This window comes from Wolffia australiana, chromosome 8 (genome assembly GCF_029677425.1).
Source record: "Wolffia australiana isolate 7733 chromosome 8, ASM2967742v1".
NCBI classification, from domain to species: domain Eukaryota; kingdom Viridiplantae; phylum Streptophyta; class Magnoliopsida; order Alismatales; family Araceae; genus Wolffia; species Wolffia australiana.
In genome coordinates, this window is record NC_135842.1 from 5,667,728 (window position 1) to 5,687,398 (window position 19,671).

Sequence of the window (19,671 nt, forward strand, 5' to 3'; positions counted from 1 at the left end):
AGCTTCTGAGTGGAATAGTTTACTCAGTTCTAAAGCATACAAGAAGAAAAATATAAACACATTTTATTTTATAAATTCTATCAAGGGGGACTAACTATAGCTCTGAAAAATGATATAGATACTGTCTCTGTCTGCTTTATTTAATTTCTTAACCAAATCTGTCAAGTTAATTTGTTCCTTTTTTTTACTTGTGGAGTCCTGATTAAAAATAATTTGCTTTCCACTGAAAAAGTAGAGTTCAGCAAAAAAATATCAATAAAACATTGTGGTATCTGTATTTAGCTGATAAGAGCTATCGTACTGAATTGTGAGTTTAAAGTTAGCCAAGAGTACATGGAATTCTCTTAATACGTCATATTTTATAATCAAACATGGACTTATAATACCTCAAGCTCCCACACTAGCTGTTAAGCTTCACACTGGTGTGTCACAGCATGTGTCAAACATGGACCTGATTTCCAATAATATCAGGAGTATTCTTCAGTGAGTCACAGCATGTGAAATGCAATATGTATACCAACAATCCTTTAGATCTAGGATTTTATAATATCCCAAGTTTTACATTTCATTGCAAATGAGAAGTTTAGTTTACCTTAACATGTATTGAACTCTAACTTAAATGAAAATTAGCAGGACTTTTCTTAAATCAACAATCATATAGAAATCAGGTCTATTCTTCAATACATAAAATATTATGCTTTGTGATACCCAAACCAACAATCATCTAGAACTAGAGATTTTATAGCAGCCCAAGTTTTCCATTTCATTGCAAATGATAATTTCAGTATATAACTTAAGATGTATCAAATTGTAACTCTAGTGGAGATTAGCAGGAATATTCTTCAGCACATCACATCTTATGCTATGTGGTACTTAAACCAACAATCATCTAGAACTAGAGATTTTATAGCACCCCAAGTTTTCCGTTTCATTGCAAATGATAATTTTAGTATATAACTTAAGATGTATCAAAGTGTAAATTAAATGGAGAATAGCAGGACTATTCTTCAGTACATCACATCTTATGCTTAAATTAAATTAAATGTAACACTTAAACCAACAATCATCAGGAATTAGAGATTTTATAACACCCCAATTTTTCCATTTCATTGCAACTGATAAGTTTAGTATATAACTTAGGCTGTATAAAATTGTAACTCAAGTGGAGAATAGCAGGACTATTCTTCAGCACATCACATCTTATGCTATGTAATACTTAAACCAACAATCATCTGGAACTAGAGAATTTATAACAACACATCTTATGCTATGTAACAACAATCATCTGTAATTAGAGATTTTATAACACCCCAATTTTTCCATTTCATTGCAAATAATAAGTTTGGTATAACTTAAGATGTATTAAACTGTAACTTAAAATGAAGAATGCTCTTAAGAGTTGACCAGTTGGTCACCATCTCTCTCTCTCTCTCTCTCTCTCTCTCTCTCTCTCTCTTGCTGCCTCTGTTTATCTCTCTTGCTTTGTTCTTAAACTCTGGTTTTTGGGTCGAATTACTCGTTGAGAAGGGAGATCCAAGCAGAGATGGAAGGAGGAGGGGGGAGCTCGGGAGGGGGCGGAGACGTATTTGCCTCTTCCACAGCTCCCCTCACTTGGCATGATTTCCTCGAGAGGATGCGCCATCCGTCGGCGGCTGAATTTGTTAAGTCCATCAAAAGGTTTGCCTCTTAATTGATGACTGACCCATTGATCTGTTCTTATATTTCGGTTCAGATGAGCATTTCTCGCGTTACCCTTGCTGTGCATTGCTTGATTTTTAAATTTGGATACGCGGGTACCCTTTTTTGGGTCCGGATCGGTGTTGCCCTCGGTTGATTGGCTTCGATTTCTGTTGAAAAATCAAGAATTTGGATCCGGGTATGTTTACTCCGTAATTTTTAGGGGTTTTCGGACCACGGATTGCTTGGCTATTGTTTAATTTCGATGCGTTGACGTCATTTTTGGGTTTGGATCAGTGTTTACTGTTTATTTTCTTTGATTTATGTTTAAGAATCGGGCCTTTAGATCCGTCTTTTCATCCATGCATGACTATTTTCGTAGTTTCTAATGGTCTACGATGGACCCATTTTTCTCATCTCAGAAATTATTTTGTGTTTTCCTGGATCCATGTTGTCAAATTCTTGGTGTAGTTCAAAGAGCCCTAAGCATCTGAATGAACGCGCAGGTTATTGGCTTGGTCAGCCAATTTTCATTTCACAAATTTTGGAAGTAGAGATATTACAAAATAAACTTGTAAATGGTTTCTAGAGGAAATGATTCCCTTTTCTCAATGATTTGATGCAAGGACGCCAAAATTTTATAAATAGCTCTGTGTGCCGGGATTAAACGTGTTAGCCCTTAATGTCATAAACCGGGGTGATCTCTACCACTATGAAACGCCTAGACAATGTCTTCTTCATTAAATTGTAAAAATATATCTAAATCAAATTCTGTTTATTTGAATCAGATTCTTGAATTCAGATTGAAGATCGAAGTAAAGAATTTTACTTTTTCTAATATTGGAGGCGTCATAATTCTTCGTAAAATTTCAGCTTCATCGTATCATTTTCGAATAAAGTCCCAGACGCTGAAAAGGATAGCGCTGCTATTCAAGAATTTCTGGCCAGTATGGAAGCAGCTTTTAGAGCCCATTCTCTTTGGGCCGGTTGTTCAGAGGAAGAGTTGGAAAGTGCTGGAGAGGTGAGTGTTCTTTTATTCTTCTTTCTCGAAGGTTTTGGCTTATTACCCTTTTAACTTTGATAAATAATTTACGCTGGAATCCAATGTAATATTTGTTCTCAGGGAACATTTTGGTACTAGTCAACAGCGACATCATCCTAGATTTCATCAATCATCATTGATGTTCGTGGAGATGTTTATGAAGTTACATTTGACGGTTAAAGTTGACGTTGATTGGGTATAACGGATGGTTTACACCATCCGTCGACATCAGCCATGAACATATTAAAATTTTAATGAATCAAGTTGTCAACCACGGAAAGGTCAATATCATCATTAACGTCAACCCAGCCTAGTTGATAGTGACAGTGAAGTTGGCGGAAGTTTTCGTAAAATTTGGGCAGTTGATGGGGGCCACAGCGTCCACCCCATTGAGGTTGAAGACATAATTGGCTAACTCTCAGCCAACATCAACATTTTACGTCACACTTCAATGCCAGGGTAACTATTCTGGTCGAGTTCTTATTTCGATCTAAGAACCAATGTTGATTTATAGCGGAATTATGGAAAACCAGCAGAGCATCCAAATACCCTGATAGGTGTTCAAGCCGAGATTAGTGGTGAGTATCGCATACAACGTGGAGGGAGAGAAAGATTGATGTAGAATTCGGAGGTAAGAGAGGAAGAATGGAAAATGGCAATCGCAAGTCGAGCTCCCCCCCTTCTAGATCCCAATCCCAATCATGCTCCCCAGCCTCTGGTTGCTGTTGCAACCAAATCTTGAAAATGCCGAATGCCTGCTCCATCCCAGTTCTCCTTATTTGTATCTTCTCACAAGTGATGTTGTTGATCTGAGTATTACATGTCTTTATTTTCTCTCTCTTGTTAGCCCATTAAGGGCCCTCTCTAGTCAGCCCATTAGGGCTTCCTATAAAACCCTGTAATCTCTTTCATTTGCTATCAAGAATTGTTCTTTTCTTGTTTACATGGTATCAGAGCCCTAACCCTAACCCTAATCTGGGTTTCCTGGGCTCGACCTTGCGCTCCGATCTTCGGCGGTTCTCACGACCGCCTGATCTTGCGCTCCGGTCTCTCGTCGTCTCGCTCCGGGCCTCCCAGGCGTTCGCCGTTCTGACGTCCGCCGTCCCAGCGTCTTCCGCTCCGGCGCCCGCCGTCCCGGCCCGCGCCGCCTAGGCTCGCGCCCTCCCGGCTCGCGCCCTCCCGGCTCGCGCCGCCCCGGCTCGCGCCGCCCCGGCTCGCGCCGCCCCGGCTCGCGCCGCCCCGGCTCGCGCCGCCCGGCGACCAGCGTCCAGCGACTATCGTCAGCGACCGTCGTCCAGCGACCGTCGTCCAGCGACCGCCGTCCAGCGCCCGCCGTCCAGCGCCCGCCGTCCAGCGCCCGCCGTCCAGCGCCAGCGTCCAGCGCCCGGCGTCCAGCGCCCGGCGTCCCGGCTCCCACCGTCCAGCGCCCGGCGTCGGCGCCTGCCTGCAGTCCCGGCTTCGTCGTTCCGGCACCTTCTGACTGTGGTCTACTCTGCTTTCATCATGACGAACCCGGTTGAAGCCCAGACCTCTACTGTCACGCCAGACTCGGCGCGGTATCTCGCCAGACTCGAGCCAGAAGCGGGTGCATAAGTACCGGCGTCGAGTCTGGCGTGACAGTAGAGGTCTGGGCTTCAACCGGGTTCGCGATGAAAGCAGAGTAGACCACAGTCAGAAGGTGCCGGAGCGAAGCGGGACTGCAGGCGCCGACGCCGGGCGCTGGACGGTGGGAGCCGGACGCCGGGCGCTGGACGCCGGGCGCTGGACGCTGGCGCTGGACGGCGGGCGCTGGACGGCGGGCGCTGGACGACGGTCGCGGGACGACGGTCGCCGACGACAGTCGCCGGACGCTGTCGCCGGGCGGCGCGAGCCGGGGCGCGAGCCGGGCGCGAGCGCGGCGCGGCCGGGAGGGCGCGAGCCGGGGCGGCGCGAGCCGGGAGGGCGCGAGCCGGGAGGGCGCGAGCCTAGGCGGCGCGGGCCGGGACGGCGGGCGCCGGAGCGGAAGACGCTGGGACGGCGGACGTCAGAACGGCGAACGCCTGGGAGGCCCGGAGCGAGACGACGAGAGACCGGAGCGCAAGATCAGGCGGTCGTGAGAACCGCCGAAGATCGGAGCGCAAGGTCGAGCCCAGGAAACCCAGATTAGGGTTAGGGTTAGGGCTCTGATACCATGTAAACAAGAAAAGAACAATTCTTGATAGCAAATGAAAGAGATTACAGGGTTTTATAGGAAGCCCTAATGGGCTGACTAGAGAGGGCCCTTAATGGGCTAACAAGAGAGAGAAAATAAAGACATGTAATACTCAGATCAACAATATTAATTTCCTGCCATCTTACTTTTCTCTTGTGCATATAGCTTTAGGGGCTAAATCTTGAAAAATCTTCATATTTAACATCCAAGATTCTCGTGCTGTACTAAATTGGCTCTGAAGCGCACACATTTGGAGGATTGTTAGAGTGGCCATAAAATTGCAATGTTTTGGGATTCTTGAGAATTTTGTTTTCCTAATGTTTCTTTAGTTAGCTTTTGCGATAAGACTTAATCCCTCCCTTCCCTTCTTCAAGATCACTAGAGTATTGCTTTCTGAAAATCCTGTCAAATGTTATGTTTTCTTACATGGTTCTTTCTTCAAATTGCTGCTATAGGGACTGGAAAAGTATGTCATGACGAAGTTGTTTAATCGTGCATTTGCATCGATTCCAGAAGATGTAAAGCGCGATGATGAACTTTATGAGAAGATGGCTTTGGTGCAACAGTTTATTCGGCCCGAAAATTTAGATATCAAACCAACTTTTCGAAATGAGACGTCATGGCTGGTAAGTTGAACTAAAATTCTATGCGTCTCAAATTCAATCATTTGGTTTTGAAGTTCTTAATATTTGACAATCTTTCATTGATATTGTTTAGCCTTTATAGTCCTTGTAATAACCCATCTGATTAAAGGTGAGCGGGAGTCAAATGTCGATTGAGTTCTCAGTGTTCCAATATATCTTTTCATGTTTACTATTATTTTCTTCATCTTTAATCGAATGCGTTGATTGGAAAATTGAAAATTCATCCCGAAACTGTGGTAACCCGTCATACAACGAATTATGAGACCGTAAATGTAAAATGTACGGGTGAGCTGTCTACTATTAGGTTTCAGTGATGTTTCTTGGTACCTGCTTTTTGCCTCTCTCTCTCTCTTATATTCTCCTTCCTTTTGTGTCATTTGATTATATGATGAACTTGGGGAAAGATTTCTAACATTTTTTGTTTTAGGGTAATTTCTGTTTAGCATTGAACAAAATGGAAATGAATGGAAACTAAACATGGATGGTATGATCGTTACAAACGTTTCAGCTGGCCCAGAAAGAACTGCAGAAGATCAACATGTACAAGGCCCCCAGAGACAAGCTGGTCTGCATACTCAACTGCTGCAAAGTTATCAACAATTTGCTAATCAATGCATCCATTGCGTCAAGTGATAACCCCCCTGGAGCCGATGAATTTCTTCCTGTGCTCATCTATGTCACAATCAAGGCAAGCCATCTCATTGCCCTTTTGTTCATCCTTCCGTGGGATAGGTGTCCATGTGTGTGTGAGAAGGAAAAGAGAAAAAGAGTTGTGTAGGGGCAAGAACGAGGGAGATTTAACTCTGTGAGAAATAGAAAGAGATGGGGGGGGAGAAATAGAGAATGTAAGAGAGAGAAACTGGAAGAATCTGACAGAGAGATAAATTAGAAGAGATAATCTGAGAGAAATCAGAGCCCAGTGGGACGAGTTCGGAGGGCATGATGATAAAACTGATACTTGAAGCTTTATCAGTGCTCTTTCTCTCCATCAAGGTTGATGGTTATTGCCTGCATGTTTAATGTTCTGATAACAACACAGAGATGAAGAGAGAAGAGCACAGAATTTCACATTTTCTTCGCGATTCTCAGTATTTTTTCTTCTTCTCAGGCAAATCCTCCACAGTTGCACTCGAATCTTATGTACATCCAGCGGTACCGGCGTCAATCTCGGCTGGTCTCTGAATCGGCCTACTTCTTTACTCACATCCTCTCTGCCGAGTCCTTCGTGTGGAACATAGACGCTAACTCCCTTTCATTGGACGAAGACGAGTACCAGAGGTGTCTTGACTCTGCCCGGGCAGTTCTTTCTGGGTTGACCTCAGATCTGGTCAATGACACGGCTCTCAACACCACAGAAATGACAACCAACAAGGAAGCTGAGCAGAATAAGCCGACGGTCTCAGATCTGGAGAAGAAGGGCGCTGCCGATCTTCTGAAAGAGGGTAACATAACCAAGTACTTCCAGGAATACCCCTTCTTATATGCCAGAGCAGGAGATCTTACAGTGCCAGATGTGGAAAGCTTGCTAAATTGTTACAAGCAACTGGTTGTCAAGTATGTTTCTCTCTCTAAAGCTATGCACATTACTAATCCTGGGGTGACATTGCTTCTCACTCAAGGAGAGGATTTGGTGAGGAAGGAGGAAGGAGAGAGAAGTTCATTGGTGGAGGACAACATGGATAAGGTTTCAGAGGTAGCATCATCTTCAGGGGATCCATTTGTCGACCAGAGAGAGGGAAAAGATTGAGAGCCTCCTTGGATTCTAGAGAGAGAGAGAGAATCTGCTCTGTGAGTCTCCTTGGATTCTAGAGAGAGAATAAGGAGAGACTTGCAGTGACATTTTTTGGGTTATGAATAGAGAGAGAGAGAGAGAGAGACTGCCTTGTGACAGTCTCCTTTGGTTCTAAGAGATAAGAAGGGAGAGAATGATGAAGGGCAGTGGAATGCGTTGGAGTTTCTAATTGGAAAGAATGAACAAGGATGTCCAGTGTACAGCAGGAAATTCTTGAGGTGAAGTCAATGCTATGTAATTCCTGCTTTTGGTGTTGAAATTTGGTTTTCTTTTGCCTAATTAGGCAAAATATATCATTCCCACTTCTTTTTACAGTTTTTATTTATTCTACGTTTCCATTATTTTTTACTCCTGGAATATCTTTTATTAATATTTACTCTTCACGTGCCATGTCCTCTGCTTGGATGGACAAATCTTTGAGATATTTAGTAGAGACTCAATTGAATATCCATTTGCTTCAGTATAATGAGAGTTGAAGTGGACAGAAGCCCACAACCATAATAATCAAGTACCGTTAGATACCTGAGATATAACAGGAGTCCTTGTTTCCCTTAAACATGAAGGTTAAGATGATACAATGTGTCTAAGAAATAAGGGTGCATGAACCCCATATTTGAGATATATCCTTGGTGAAGATGGTCATAATCTAGCATATTTCTTAAGAAGACTACTGCATAAAAGTCCCCAAAATTATAGCTTGATAAGCATCCTTGACAGAATAGAAACAATAGTGTAATCACACCGGTAAATTCATCTTCCTAATGAAAACTTTGCATAAAAATAAAATTATTTCACTAGGGGATCATCATACTGATCACGTGCAAATTTGAAAATGGAAATCAAACTGATGCAAAGACTTAGAACACACTAGTCATTCATTTCTTAGTGAGATGTTATAGGAACACTACCCAGGCAAGCCACCTTAAGAAGTTTGTCATGGGCCGTTGGAAAGGTTGACGTTAATTAAAGGATTTTTTGGACACAAGAATCTGATTTTGGGATACCATAGAATAAGCCTAAAATCTATCCATCTAATCTGTCTTATCTATATATCTACCTATCTATCAAATATGTCTATATATCTACACATTATCCATCTTATCTATCTTTTCTATGATTCTACCTATCTATCTATCAAATATCTGATCTACATTATCTATCTTATCTATCTTATCTTTTCTATGATTCTACCTATCTATCTATCAAATATATCTGATCTACATTATCTATCTTATCTATCTTATCTTTTCTATGATTCTACCTATCTATCTATCAAATATATCTGATCTACATTATCTATCTTATCTATCTTATCTTTTCTATGATTCTACCTATCTATCTATCAAATATATCTGATCTACATTATCTATCTTATCTATCTTATCTTTTCTATGATTCTACCTATCTATCTATCAAATATATCTGATCTACATTATCTATCTTATCTTATCTTTTATATGATTCTACATATCTATCTATCAAATCTATCTGATCTATATTATCTATCTTATCTATCTTTTCTATGATTCTACCTATCTATCTATCAAATATATCTGATCTACATTATCTATCTTATCTGATCTTTTATATGATTCTACATATCTATCTATCAAATCTATCTGATCTATATTATCTATCTTATCTATCTTTTCTATGATTCTACCTATCTATCTATCAAATATATCTGATCTACATTATCTATCTTATCTGATCTTTTATATGATTCTACATATCTATCTATCAAATCTATCTGATCTATATTATCTATCTTATCTATCTTTTCTATGATTCTACCTATCTATCTATCAAATATATCTGATCTATATTATCTATCTTATCTATATTTTCTATGATTCTACCTATCTATCTATCAAATCTATCTGATCTATATTATCTATCTTATCTATATTTTCTATGATTCTACCTATCTATCTATCAAATCTATCTGATCTCTATTATCTATCTTATCTATCTTTTCTATGATTCTACCTATCTATCTATCTAATCTATCTGATCTATATTATCTATGTTATCTATCTTTTTTATGATTCCATCTATCTTATCCATACATCTACCTTTTTAAATAAAATATAAATTCTTCATTGATGTGAACATTATATTACAGTGTATAAAGTGCCCTCTGGGCAAACACCAGTGATATGAGAATTCTAGCGCTGGTGTACTTGTGACTTGAAGTCTTTGCAAGCACTGTTGTGAAGCCTGGACTATTGCGTGTTTGATACTCCTTCACGCTTACTTGTTTCCATCTTGTATGAGAGAGTTTTCTGCCATTGATCTCCAGCTGTTCAATGTTGCTGCATGCATTCTTGCAGTCAATATTTGTCATCCCATGTGTCAATATTTGTCATCCTATATATCTACCTATCTATCTAATCAATCTAATCTATATATCTACCTATGTATTTAATCTATATATATACAACTATCTATCTATCTGTCTAACTAATCAATTTAATACATATATATATCTATCAATCTAACTAATCTATCTAATCTATTTAATCTATATATATACCTATATATCTATCTGTCTAACAAATCAACTTAATATATATATATATCTAACTAATCTATCTAATCTATATATCTACCTATCTATATAATCTATTTAATCTATATATCTACCTATCTATCTATCTATCCATCTGTTTAACTAATCTATTTAATGTACATATCTCTCTAACTAATCTATTTAATATATATATATATCTATCCAATTAATCTATTTAATCTATGTATCTATCTAACTAATATATTTAATATATTTAATCTATGTATCTATCTAACTTATCTATTTAATCTATAAATCTATATTTAATCTATGTATCTATCTAACTTATCTACATATCTATGAATCTGACTAATCTATTTTATCTATCTATCTATCTATCTATCTATCTAGCTAATCTGTTTAATCTATATATATCTATCTAACTAACTAATCTATATACCTATCTAAGTAATCTATTTAATCTATATATCTATCTAGCTATCTAGCTATCTAAATAATCTATTTAATCTATATATCTATCTATCTAACTAATCTATTTAATCTATATATATCTATCTATCTAACTAATCTATTTAATCTATATATATCTATCTATCTGTCTATCTAACTAATCTATTTAATCTATTTAATCTATATATCTATCTATGTATCTAACTAATCTACTTAATCTACATATCTATCTATCTATCTATCTTTCTATCTAACTAATCTATTTAATATATCTAATCTATCCATCTATCCAGGCTCCATCGTTGGGGAGCAAAGCCCAAGTGCAAGCAAGATAAAGCCAGAGCGAAACTTTCTCCAAAGGCCCAGAAACACTCCCCAAAGCTCTCCAGTTTCCACCAAGAAAGAGAGAACACCCTCCCCCCTTCTTCTCTCCTCTCCCAAACCCTTCCCTCCCACTTCAGAGAAGATGATGGCGACGACAACCGGCGCCATAGCCCGACCTTCCCCTCTCTCCCCGCCTCCCCACCGCCTCTTCCGCCGAACCCACCTCCCATTTCCTTCAAAATCCCCCCCAAACCTCGCCAAAACCCTCAAATCCCTCTCCCTCGCCCTCCCAAACCCCCAAATCGCCTCCTTTTCCCCTCCCACGGCGGCCTCTTCTTCTTCTTCTTCTTCTTCTTCTTCTTCTTCCTCGGCCTCCGCCTTCCACGGCCCTTGCTATGTCGTCGGCGACAACATCGACACCGACCAGATCATCCCCGCCCAGTACCTCACCCTCGTCCCTTCCAAGCCGGACGAGTACCGCAAGCTCGGATCTTTCGCCATGATCGGGCTTCCCTCTGCAAGCTACCCAATTCCCTTCGTTGAGCCCGACAGGGAGACGACCCAGTTCCCGATTATCGTCGCTGGATCGAATTTCGGATGTGGGTCTTCCCGGGAGCACGCCCCCGTCGCCCTCGGCGCTGCCGGCGTTCGCGCGGTCGTCGCCGAGTCCTATGCGAGGATCTTCTTCAGGAATTCTGTCTCCACCGGCGAGGTTTACCCTGTGGAGACGGAGGCTGTGGGGATGTGGAGGGAGTGCTCTACCGGGGACGTCGTGACTGTTGATTTGGGGCAGAATTTGTTCATCAATCACACCACTGGGAAGCGGTACGAGCTCACGCCGATCGGCGATGCCGGGCCGGTGATCGAGGCTGGGGGGATCTTTGCCTATGCTAGGCAGACCGGCATGATCTCTTCTGCCGACGTAGAGTGATCTTCTCTACTCTGGTAATCCGCGATTGATCTGTTCTTCTCTTGATTGGGTGAAAGTCGAGAAGTGATTTCAGCTTCTATTTTCCTTGTTTGGAGTTTTAATTCTGAATTTTATCGTCTCTTGAGTGTTTTGAAAATTTTTGATCTTTCTGAGGTCTGAGGCTCGTTCAGTTTTGGAGTAGTCGATCATTGATCGTCTCTACTCTGGTTTTCTGCCATTGATCATTGTTAGTGATAGACTATCCCTCATGGGCTAATGGGCCCTATTCTATAAGCCCATTAGCCTATTATCCTCTCTCCCTCTTAGGGTACATATACCCTTACATGTACTCTGTTCAAGTTATGTCATTATCTTCTTCTTCTCTTCCCCAACAATCATTTTTTGGAGAGATAGTTATAAATTTATCTTCGCTTAATGAGGATCCACACAGTGTTTAGTTTTGCAACGGGCGCAAACATTTCCTTGTTATCAATACCATAGGATTGTGTGTAGCCTTTGGCTACTAGACGCGCTTCATACCTTTCCAGACTGCCGTTTGCTCTGTACTTCACAGTAAATACCCATCTACATCCCACTGGATGTTTACTCGATGGCGCTTGAACAATCTCCCATGTGCTACTATCTCTGCATCCATAGCCTTCTTCCAATTCATATCTTTAATAGCATCTGAATGTATTATTGATATTGACACAGAATGGAGTGCTGCAATAAAGGATTGATAATCAGGTCCTAGATGGTGATATCCCATTACATTGGAGAATGGGTATCTGATGCCCTGGGTGTATTGTCCCCTGCGCTTTCATAAGGCAATTCGCCAACCAATGCATTCATCTTCCTCGACTTCTCTTGGTCAATCCTTGTCTTCATCAGAGTCTTCCACATTTTTCTCATTCTCTCTATTTCCATTTTCTTCATCTTGGACACTGGGAGCAGCTGGGCCCGGCTGATCATTCATTGATAGTAACTCCGTACATTCCATTGGAAAGTTTGGAACTTGCTCCAATGAAACCCGCAAATCGTTTCCTGGAATCAAAGGATGGGATACTTCCTGATGTCCTGGTACTTGAGAATATTCCTTGTCGGTGGTCTGCTTGGAAGACTTGAAGAAGCTTTCCCGCCCATGGAACTTTACATCAGCTGTCGCAAAGAATTTCCTTGGCTTGTGGTGATAACACTCGTACCTTTTCTTGGAGCCGAGACTGAATTTATCTTCTGGGTTGTGAACATGTACGAAAGATGCGTACTCAAATATCTTAGGTGCAAGATCTGTTTTCAATCGACTGTTAGGATAAAACCTCATCATCAGGTCTACAGGGCTTTCATAGCCCAATGTTCTTGATGGCAGTCTGTTGATGATATGCATAGATGTTAAGATAGCCTCCCCCAAGAATCATTTGGGCACCTCATAGTGAATAAGCAGAGAGCGAGCAATGGTGGTCACATGTCTTATCCACCGTCCAGTTACCTGATAAGGTCCCTTTACGGACTTATCAAAGCTCTAAGAAGAGGAGAAGTTAGTCGGGCGTGCTAGTGGGAATAAAGGTGCTGGAGGCGCCTACTATAAATAAAGGTCAAGAGACAGAAGGGGTATCGACTTTTGATTTTCAAGAACTGCTGAGCGGACATCAGGCGGATGAGGAGATACTCCGAATTATGTGGAGCGAGGGTTGATTTGACTTTCCTCAGGCTTCCATTGAGAGATCTGATCCTGATTCTCTCGCCACATTCCTTCTGCCGAATCCTGATCTGCAACCTGTATCCACTCATCGTTGATTTCCCTCTTCCTTTCTGTTCCTCAGGACACAGATTCTCTTGGATCGCTGGATATTATTGGAGAATATTTTTGTTGGATATTATTGACAGAATCATCGTCAAGGAGAGTTACAAAGGGGGGTCGTAACATTACCCCATTTCGCTGTGAGGTACATATGCAAGATGACTCATGGATTGGACCCTGTGCCTTGAGATAGGAGGAGAGGGTCTCATCGAAGAAGTCTTTAGCATTATCTGTATGCAGCTTTTTCACTGATATATCGAATTGATTCTTCACCATCAGGAAGAAGTCCTGAACCACTGTTGAGACATCTGATTTAGACTTTAAGAGATATACCCATGTCAGCCATGTGCAATTGTCAACAAAAACAATGAACCATCTGGACACATCAAGGCTGTAGTAGAGGATGGACCCCACACATCCTAGTGCGTTAGCGCAAATGGTACACTGCTCGTTTCACTCCTCCCACTGAAGGATGTGCGTTTATGTTTAGAAAATTGGCATGTCTCGCAGCAGAGCTTGGATACATTCACATCTTAAAAAATCATGGGAAACATAAAATTCAAAAGTTCGAATGAAGGGTGCCCAAGACAGAAATGCATATGGTTGATCTGATCCACTTGTCTGCTCCACTTAGCTTCTTGTGCAATGTGATAAGACGCCACCAGATTTCCACCAGCTTTGTCGCTCGCATACACGGGCCGATTCTTCATCTTAAATGGTGAAGTCCTCAGGTTCTTTGCCTTGTCATAAACAAAAATACCATTAGTAGCTACAGAGAAAACAAGATTTAAATCTGTTTAACAATTTTTTTGCGGGGAGATGAGCTGTGCTCTGAGGTCAGGTAAATGCAAAACATGTTTAATGATTCCGAGGCCCGCAATTTTTACATCTCCAATACCAGTCACTGGCAGGACTGCTCCACCTGCAGTGAATACTCGCCTGTCTCCTAGATACAGAGTGTGATTACAAAACTTGGAACAATGAGGGTTCATATGTTCTGTTTCTCCAGTATCAATGATCAATCTGAAACATTATGATTACAATAAATAGGCAGCTCACCAGTTTGGCCCATAGCGGTAGAGCTTATCATAGTCTTGAGCTTCTCTAATTCTTCATTGAGGTTAACAGTCTTAGCATTGTTACTTCCTTGGGCATCTCCATCCCCATCCCTTGCATCGGTAGCACAGTCCTGTGCTGGCTTGGAAGGTCGTCCATGGAAAACCCAGCAGGTATCCTTGGTATGATTCTTCTTTTTGCAATATGAAAAATGCAGATTTTATCTTTATTGTGATCTGGCACCTTGCACTTTTTTCTGGGCTTTTGTCTCCCTGTTTTTTCTGATTTTTATAGTTGTACCATCGCTCCCATGTGGTGGATACTTCTGCTGCTTAGTCTTGGCAATCAGTCCTGTTCCCTGGTCCTCATTGTTGTTCTCATGAGCTCTGGCCCTCTCTTCATCTAGCGCACGTTAGATTGCCTCCTCCAGGTCTGGAACAAGTTCCCGGTTGAGGATCTGACCTTGTCGCCCCTCATACTCCCTGTTCAGTCCCATAAGGAACCTGAACATAGGTAGACTGCAATTCTTCTAAGTTCGTAATTGGCCTGAGGAAATTGATCTCTCGCCACAACGCCGGAAGCTCCTCAGTAAACTCAGTGACGAACATTTTGCCTTGTACTAATGTGGTAGCCTTAGTCACTGGTTCAAAGATTCTCCAGGCATAGTGATACAACCAAATTAGGCAATATAAATGGAAAAGTCCGAGAGGAAGCAATATATAGCAAGGCTTCCAAGTTTTGGCAGGCTCTTTGAAGTTAAATAAGGAGGGAGTCACCCTCAAGCGGGGAGAGGAAGTTGGAAGATTTTGGCCGCAGAGGAGATTCTCCAAAGCTGTAGAGTGAGGTTGATACGGCCGACCTCTGGAGGGCGACCAGCTGATCCAGCCTCTCCGGAGTCGTTTTCTTTTTCTATTTTCTTGGTTCTTGTTAAGTCAGTTGTTCATCGGGGTTCTCCCCTGTGATTTCATTGTCTCCTCTGTTGGGAGCAAGTTGTCAGAACTATAGAGGAGTCATCCTCCTGTTTGTTTTGAATATTTCGAGCGGGTTGCTGTAGTTAAAAAAAAAAAAAATTTCGAGCGGATTGCTGTAGTTCAAAAAAAAAAAAATTTCGAGCGGGCTGTTCATATATATTTTGCTTGCGGTGGTGATACAAAAGGAGGGGAACGTATCAGTGGTATCAGAGCCACCGAGTTTCCTCGCCCAAGACGCGGAATGGAGCAAGAACCGCGGGAAGAACAGTCTCACCTGGAATTCCAGAGGAGAACCACAAATGTTATGGAACATCTTATGGAGCAGGTAGCAGCCTTATCCGTGCAACTCAATGAGGTCAGAGCTGCAAACCAACGGGTCCCTGACGGAGCTTCGAATGCTCGTCCCCAGAGGGAAATTCCGGAAGAAAGACCCCAAGAAGGAAGGTTAGTCCACGACTCTCGATTCAAAAGAGGAGATTTGCCTTTATTTGTGGGTGATAATGCTGAAGGATGGATAAAGAGAGCAGAATGATTCTTCAGATTTCATCCTCTGCCAGATCATGAAAAACTACATCTGGTGTCCCTGCATCTTGAGGAATCTGCGTTGGACTGGTTTCATTATTCGGACCAAGAAGTGGGCTTTAGAGATTGGGAGGACTTTAAGGAGCAATTCTGTGGACGATACAGCATTTCTTCAACGGGATTATATCAGGCGCTGTTCGAGATTTAGCAAACCGGTTTCGTCGCTGAATTTCAAGCGGAATTTGAAAAATTGATCGCGCAAATGCCGAATGTGGCCCGAGAAGTCAAGGAGAATGCGTATTTAAGGGGTCTAAAAGCAGAAATTCGAAGAGAAGTCCTCAAGTCGAAACCATTTGGCCTTGGAGAAATCATGGAGCAATCTTTGCAAGCGGAAATCGACCTCGGGATGTTATGGTCAGCTTGGCAAACCACCCTTTCCTATCCAAATATTCAACAGCAAGGGAAGAAGGCGTGGTCAAATATGTCTCCTTTTCCAAATGTGGCTTCTTCCAGCAGAAACCCGAATTTGACTAAGGGATCAATCACCCACCAAGGGCCCCCGACACAACCGCCTCGACAATATCCAACAGAGGGAATGAATCTGCGTCGTATCATCAAGTTGACAGAAGCGGAGTCCAACAACGGAAGGTTAAAGGATTATGTTTCTATTGGAATGATCACTTTGCCCCGGGACACCGCTGCAAGAAGGATCTGAATCTGATTATGGTATTAGAAGGGGACCAGGATGAAACTCCTCCAGACGAAGAGCAGGACTACATGCAAACTGATGAAGATCCCATAAATGCAGGATCACTGTTTACAGCGCAGATCTCTTTTCATTTTTCAGAATCGTCCGCACCCAATGGGTTGATCAAGTTATGAGAAACATTAAGGGGCATCGGGCTCGCATTCTTATCGACGGTGGAGCAACGCACAATTTTATTGACTCGACTTTAGCTGCCATGCTGGGAATTCCAATTTTTCAAGGGGAACCCTTTGACAAATTATTGGCAAATGGGGTGGTACCGCAATCCAAGGGAATATGCTTAAATGTTCCAATTTACATGCAAGGACTGTCGATCAAGCAAGACTTGATTCCGATACCTATGCGTACTATGGAATGCATTTTGGGAGTGCAATGGCTTAAATGGATGGAGTGGTTTTACAGCAATTATAAATTACTCACCCTCAAGGTATTCTGGGACAAACGCGTCTATACTTTACAAGGGGATCCGGATCTGTTGCCTCGAGGGTGACCCTTAATCCTACCGTCCAGGAGTCCATAAGAAGCAAGCGGCAATTCAGAGATCTCTACAGAGCTTGCGACCCTTTCCAACCAACGGTATCTCACCTGCAACTGAATTTTCCGTTTTCCCAGTTTCATGAGATTCATAAGAGCGTTTTTCAACCGTCATTCAGTTTACCTCCTAAGAGAAGTTTTGATCATAGAATTCACCTTATGCCTAATTCTAAACCGATCAACATTAGACCGTATAGATATTCATATTGGCACAAAAATAAATTGGAGAAATTGGTTCAAGAGTTGCTTGATTCTTCTTATATCCGACATTCCACCAGCCCTTTTGCTAGTCCAGCCCTGATGATTAAAAAGAAGGATGGGTCATGGAGAATGTGTGTAGACTATCGAGCATTAAATCGCATCACCGTCCCGAATCGTTATCCGACTCCACTTATTGAAGAATTATTCGAAGAACTGCATGGATCAGCTGTTTACACCAAACTGGATCCAAAATCCGGGTACTATCAGATTGGGATGAATGAAGATGGCATCCCCAAAACAGCTTTCAAAACACACCAGGGTCACTACGAATTTACGGTAATGCCTTTTGGATTGACTAACGCACCAGCCACCTTTCAGGCACTGATGAACGCTATTTTTCTGTCCTACTTATGCAAATTTGTACTTGTTTCTTTGACGATATACTAATCTACAGCAATACACCGGAGGACCATGAAGCACACTTACACGGTATTCAAAACTCTGAGAACCCATCAGCTGTGGGTAAATCAAAAGAAATGTCAATTTTTCCAAGAGAAGATAGACTATCTGGGGCATTTGATATCGCCACAAGGGGTATCGGCTGACCCTGAGAAAATCAATGCTATTGTCCAGTGGCCGACCCCAAACAATCCAAAGCAGTTAAGAGGGTTTCTGTGGTTAACCAACTATTACAGACGCTTTGTCAGGAATTATGCTATAAAGGCCAGACCGTTGACTGCATTGCTAAAAAAGAATGCATATCTCTGGGATTCCCAAGCTACCCAAGCATTCGAAGAGTTAAAGGAGGCCCTATCTACAGCTCCTATTTTACAATTACCCGATTTCTCCAAGCCCTTTACGATAGAAACAGATGCGTCAGGATTTGGGGTAGGGGCAGTGTTACTCCAAGGAGCTCATTCGATTGCATATTTCAGCAAGGTGTTATCTCAGAAAGCAAGGTTACAGTCTGCTTACGAAAGAGAGATGATGGCTGTGGTATGGTGTATTCTCAAATGGAAACACTATTTGATTTTCCAAAGATTCACCATATATACAGATGAATTCAGCCTAAAATTTTTTAACGATCAGAAGGAGGTACCAGCACAATACCATAAGTGGCTTGTTAAATTGCAGGGGTTTGACTTCGACATCAAATACAAGGCAGGAAACAATAATGCAGTGGCAGATTCTCTATCGAGATCTAAAGAGAACAAGGGAGTTGAGTGTCATGCGACTACCATGACACACTGGTTAGACAAACAGTTGTTAGAAAGGGAATTGGCAGTGGACCCCAGGTTATTCTTGATCAAGTGGACCCCAGTGGACCCCAGGTAGCCTTAGTCATTGGCCTAATTTGGTTGATATCACATAGCTCTTCTTCTCATTGCTCCTGTGTAGTTGGTCCCAGTTCGAAATTTGTCTCCATCCATGCTGCCCAGGAGCCATGCATACGCACTGCCGTCTTTCTTCTTCCAAGCTCTATACTTTGGATTGCTTGGATCCACCTCCTCTGTAAGGTGATGAACTGACCCTTTACTTTCCGGTATCAGCTCAATATATTGGCTCCAATCCATCAGATTGAAACCATTAAATACAGACAAGGAAAATAGATAAGGATGGGAGAGCTGTCTACTGCTGACAAATCCTTGTTTTTTCTGTTCTTTGCTCTTGATCGTTCTAAGATATTAGGGTCATCTAAATTTTCTTGTTTTAAGGTGATTTTTTATGAGTAATATGCTGTAAAGTAGAAATTTCTGAGCGTTGCTGGTGTGATCAACATCACATTTTTGATTCAGAAATTACCTCTCTGCACACTGTCATAAATTCAGGTATAAAGTGGAAGATAACACTTTTTCTGTTGTTTGTTCTTTTTATTTAATCACTACTTGATACTGGCATATATTAGGCATCAGTGGATGGGGGAATAAAAAAAAAACAGTAACCTTTTTTTTTTGCCAATCTGCATTTAGAAAAATAATTTTACCTTTATGTCATTTATTGACCCTCGTATCAGGTTTTTGAAGCTTTCAACATGAACTGTGAAAAATAGGGGGCAATATTTTTCAACGAGGAATGATGCTTTCTGTGTAAGAACTTGTAATGGACCTTGTGGAGTTTGAATTTTGTGAGTGGTCTTTGTTTCCCACGAATATTTCAATCGACTGATCACCAAAATAGTGATCATATTTCATTCAGTCTGAACTTGATCTCGAATGGCACTAAATAAAATCATAAGGGAGCTGAGTTATTTTGTTTTTCA

At 41.7% G+C, this 19,671-nt stretch overlaps 2 protein-coding genes across 2 annotated transcripts; both read left to right on the forward strand.

Annotated features, from left to right (window-relative positions):
- The first annotated feature begins 1,477 nt into the window (after nt 1-1,477).
- Nucleotides 1,478-7,660, forward strand: LOC144706528 (vacuolar protein sorting-associated protein 9A-like). Its single transcript, XM_078579530.1, has 5 exons — nt 1,478-1,677; nt 2,551-2,698; nt 5,366-5,536; nt 6,063-6,242; nt 6,663-7,660. Exons 1-5 carry the CDS (start codon nt 1,544-1,546, stop codon nt 7,299-7,301), a joined length of 1,272 nt encoding a protein of 423 aa, XP_078435656.1. The 5' UTR covers nt 1,478-1,543; the 3' UTR covers nt 7,302-7,660.
- A 3,026-nt stretch (nt 7,661-10,686) lies between these two features.
- On the forward strand, nt 10,687-19,671 carry LOC144706325 (3-isopropylmalate dehydratase small subunit 1-like). The gene is made up of 2 exons (XM_078579226.1): nt 10,687-11,598; nt 19,426-19,671. Exon 1 carries the CDS (start codon nt 10,796-10,798, stop codon nt 11,582-11,584), a length of 789 nt encoding a protein of 262 aa, XP_078435352.1. The 5' UTR covers nt 10,687-10,795; the 3' UTR covers nt 11,585-11,598; nt 19,426-19,671.

Coding starts and splice junctions, on each gene's coding strand:
- LOC144706528 (XM_078579530.1), top strand. CDS start 1,544: ATGGAAGGAGGAGGGGGGAGCTCGGGAGGGGGCGGAGACGTATTTGCC. Junction 2,699..5,365: donor AGTTGGAAAGTGCTGGAGAG/GTGAGTGTTCTT, acceptor TTGCTGCTATAG/GGACTGGAAAAGTATGTCAT. Junction 6,243..6,662: donor TCATCTATGTCACAATCAAG/GCAAGCCATCTC, acceptor TCTTCTTCTCAG/GCAAATCCTCCACAGTTGCA.
- LOC144706325 (XM_078579226.1), top strand. CDS start 10,796: ATGATGGCGACGACAACCGGCGCCATAGCCCGACCTTCCCCTCTCTCC.